This window comes from Canis lupus, chromosome 21 (genome assembly GCF_011100685.1).
Source record: "Canis lupus familiaris isolate Mischka breed German Shepherd chromosome 21, alternate assembly UU_Cfam_GSD_1.0, whole genome shotgun sequence".
Classification (NCBI taxonomy): Eukaryota; Metazoa; Chordata; class Mammalia; order Carnivora; family Canidae; genus Canis; species Canis lupus.
In genome coordinates, this window is record NC_049242.1 from 29,245,765 (window position 1) to 29,250,218 (window position 4,454).

The 4,454-nt window shown below is 41.5% G+C and overlaps 1 protein-coding gene across 1 annotated transcript; it reads left to right on the forward strand.

Moving 5' to 3' along the window:
• Positions 1–889: 889 nt before the first annotated feature.
• Positions 890–1,867, forward strand: LOC119877338 (olfactory receptor 52D1-like). Its single transcript, XM_038568113.1, has one exon. It carries the CDS (start codon positions 890–892, stop codon positions 1,865–1,867), a length of 978 nt encoding a protein of 325 aa, XP_038424041.1.
• Positions 1,868–4,454: the final 2,587 nt, after the last annotated feature.

Here is a 4,454-nt window from a genome sequence, read left to right on the forward strand (position 1 = left end):
CTGGGCACCCAAGGGGCCTTTCCTTAGATGATTTAAGGGGCCTTATCAGGTCTTCTTGTGTACCTGAGAGGGAGGAGTGAGGATATTAGGGCACTGAGTATGTTCTCCAGGAGCCATATGGTTGTAGACAGAGCCACAGACAGCTGTATACACTCACACATACTCGTTTGAGGAAAGGGTCGGAGTCCAGCTTCCCTCACTGTGACTGTTTCACAGTCAGGTGAGTGTCTCTGGGTGAGGTGGGCTTCACGGTCCCATTCTGGCAACCTGGCCAAAGGTACCCAGAAGCTTGTCACCTGCTGCTTCTGGGTCCTCATTGAAAATTTGTCATAATAATTCCCTTCAGGTCCCTAATGGGCTATAAATGTGTATCCTTCAACTTTTGGTGAGCAATTCTGTTGTAAGCATTTAAGCTATTTTGTTTCTGAAAAGCTCATTGTTGGCTGATTTCAACCTCTGTTTACTCAGAGTGATATTGAATATTTTGTCATGGTTTTAGTATTTCTGCTGATTTTTGTCTCACATCCATGAAGTTCCATTCTTAAAGGGGATACATATTCAAAAATACACATAAATATTTTTATTTACTTAATGACATGCTTCATAGATGAAAACTGGTAAGTGCATTGTAAATAAAAATATTCCAAATGTATATATTCTAAGAGATTTAATATGGTAAGAACATGTTATTGCTACTGTAAAGTTAGAGCATGATGTATAATATATAACATTAAACTATGATATATAATATATATCACCTTAATATCAAAATTATTTGTGTACCTTATCATTCCACTTTTTTGTTTAACTTTCCAACCCTGAATTCTTTCAAGTTTGAGGCTCATGAGTGTTTTATGGTTCTTCTCAACTATTACACCAGGGTGATACCATGACTGTGTGCAATGTCTCCCTGGGGCATCCTCCTTTCTTCATTCTCCAAGGCATTCCCGGGATGGAGGACAAACACAGATGGATCTCTATCCCCTTCTGTTCCATGTACTTCATCACCATCCTTGGGAACTGCACCATCATCTTCATCATCTGCACAGAGCGCTCCCTGCACAAGCCCATGTTCCTGCTCCTCTGCATGTTGGCCCTCACAGACCTGGGCATGTCCACTACCACCATTCCCAAAGTGCTATGCATCTTCTGGTTTAGACACAGTGAGATCAGCTATGTGGGCTGTCTGGTCCAAATGTTCTTCATTCACTCCATATCTGTCATGCAGTCTGCCATTCTGATGACCATGGCCTTTGACCGCTACGTAGCCATCTGTGAGCCCCTGCGCTATGCCACCATCCTTTCCAATAGTCGCATTGGGCTCATTGGCTTAGTGAGTTTAGTAAGAGCCATCCTTTTCATTCTGCCCATGCCTGTCCTCCTCCAGAAGATGCCTTTTCATGCGAATCATGTCATCCCCACCACCTACTGTGAACACATGGCTGTGGTGAAGATGGTGTGTGTGGACACCACAGTCAACCGGATATATGGTCTGGTGGTGGCCTTGTTGGTTGCCGGGCTAGACATCTCAGCTATTGCCTCCTCTTATGTGCTTATCATCCAGGCTGTCCTGCGGCTGTCTTCTAAGGAAGCCCACCACAAAGCAGTCAACACCTGCACTGCACACATTGTTGTCATGCTTCTCTACTATACTCCCTCACTGTTCTCTTTCCTCACTCACCGCTTTGGCAGGGGAATTCCACTGCATGTGCACACCATTCTTGGAAACCTCTACTTCCTTATACCTCCAATGCTCAATCCTATTATTTATGCAGTGAAAACCAAGGAGTTTCGGGAAAAACTGACCAAATATGGGTACTGGATGAAAAAGCACATAATCAGTAACCATGGTCAGAATCCTTTCTAATTATATAGCACTGGTGGGCATGAGGAAATAATGTCAAGTAGAGGCAGTTCCTGGAGTGTTGGTTAGTGGCAGAAATGTGTCATACCGTCAGATTGACTACCTGAATCCTCAGACTTGGAGGCTAAATCATAGGGGACCTCTTAGCTGTCAGTAACTCCAAAGGAAGGCTGTCATTCCTGTGAAATAAAAATAATGATAAATTTTCTGCATTGTCGGCATGGTGGTGGGTGAGTTTATAAGTGATCATCTTTGTGAAAGGATTTTAGACAAGGACACCTGATGAACATGTGGGAAGGAAGATGGAATGTTTCCTGTCACAGGTAACATATAGCAAACAATGACTTGCCTGCCAACTTACCATGTAGAGTCAAAGTGTGATGGGAGTGAGTGGGCATTTATATTTGAGTGTGTAAGAGGAAGTGGGAGGTTTAGTTTGGGGACAGCAGGAAGAAACAAGGAAAGGACAAGATGATATTTATAGTTACTCCATTATTTCCTCTGCTGGCTGACATTTACTTAGTATAGAAGACTTTGTTGTATCCATGAAGAACCAAAGAATATGCACAGGAGACAAAATCTGTATCATTCAGAGACAGTTCAGAGGAAAAGGGAAAAGGAAAAGATCCTGAGCTTAAACGTTTCTAAGCATTTGACTTAATTTTGTACTAGAAAAAAACCTTCCAGAGTCCTCTCTCCTTCTCCTCTCAACTGATTCACTGTTTGGTAAGATTCTCTTAACAAAGAGAATTTCTGATAATGTCCTGTTAATGGTTTTTGTTCCAAAAGTCTGCTTTATCTGGAACTCTATGATTACAGAGCTCTGCAAAGCAATTTCTGTGGGTGCCCCTGAAGATGTCCTGAACCTGTGCACCTATGGAATCAGACCCTGTGCCCAGTTGATGGAATTTGTTCCATTCACAGGACATTGTTTCCACCTCTAAAGAATTGATGTGAATGCAATGGCAAGAATTAGAAGTTGTGTGATATTTGAAGCAGAAAGATCCTAGTGTTTCCATCTTATTGTAGAACTAACATATGAAAAAAAAAAAGAACTAACATATGTGGCAGACTTTAGTGAAGAAGATGCCTCTCCTTAATTCCAGATGGCCACCATTTAGAGGAGACTTCTATAGTTCATCCACTGTAGGGAAATACATGAAATTTCTTTAATGTTGTGCCTGCTGGAAGAAATACCAAGAAACGTTTGCAGAACCCTGAACATTTCAATACCAAGGAGTCAGAGAGAGCTAGGACATTTCAGAACTTAGACTAAGGGGACAATGTTCTCGAGAAACTATGAGGATTGTATAGCCACTGCCTTTCCTATGAATCAAAGAAACAAGGGCAGAGTGGGTGAGGAATAGGTTCTTGCATGTCAGTAAGGAGTCCTATGGTCATACATTGAATCCTCCCACAATATAAACAGCATTCAAACCAAAACCAAACCCTGAGCAGAGTGCTTTATGCTTAATAATTTAATTGACAAATAAGTAGCAGAGAGTAAACACGTCGGGGCACTCATCGGGCTGAGGAGCTGTGGCAGCAGAAGGCTGTTTGCTCAGATCTGGAGTGTTGTCTTTTCATCTGGTTTGAAGGGATTTCAGGTACAGAAGAAAGTCCACCTGCTGTAAATATTTTTCTGTTTATTTTTTCATGAGCTACTCTATAAACATGAAAATCCATTTTTTGTTTCACTGAAATTACGGACTAAAGCTTTATTAATGCCTGAACACAATTCACTAGGAGTAATGTATGTAGAATGCTGGCAGTAGCAGGTGTTTCAGGAAAATTATGGGAAGCTAGAAAATCAGAGATGCCAATGGAAGGGAGCCCAATCCTGTCTGCATTTCTCACTGGGCTTTTTTTCCTTTTTTACAAGTGTTATTAATCTGTGATTGATGGTTCTTCCTGTAGGATGGGCTTCATTTCCCCCCCCCCCCCCACCTTAGCCTTACTGGAAAAGTCACCGAGGAACCACATGTGAACTGAGTAGTTTTCCATCAACTTTATAGAATGTTACCTAGGGTGAAAAACTAGAAGGATATTCGTACATTTGATATTTTAGTCACATATAAAACACATTCTGCTTTCTGCCAGGTATTCTAATCTGAACAAAGGCCAGTTCATTTCATGTTCCTTTTCTCCATTATATTTGGAGAACTTGAGCCTTGATGTGTCTTAAAAAACCAAGTAAAAAATTATTTCTATGAATGAATATATAATGTTTTATTAAAATAAATCACTCCTAATAACCTGTGAGTGAGGCAACAACAGTCACTGGAGTCTGAGTTCCTGGCACAGAAGAACTAGCAATTTCACCACTGGGGAGTGTAAGCTGGGTGCCCCAGAAAGCACGGCCTAAGACACAGCTTGGATATGGGCAGTTTCTTGAGACAACCGATCGCACAGGATGGGTGTGCACAACAGGTCAAGTGAAAGCCGGAAAAAGTAAAGCCAATACAGGGATTTTTTTTTTTTTTTTTTTATCAAGCTGCACAGGACTAGAGGAGACTGGTGTCCAACATTGCTAGGACCAGCTGAAGCACTTTAGGAAATGCATTTCAGAATTGTTGTCTTCAAGAGATGA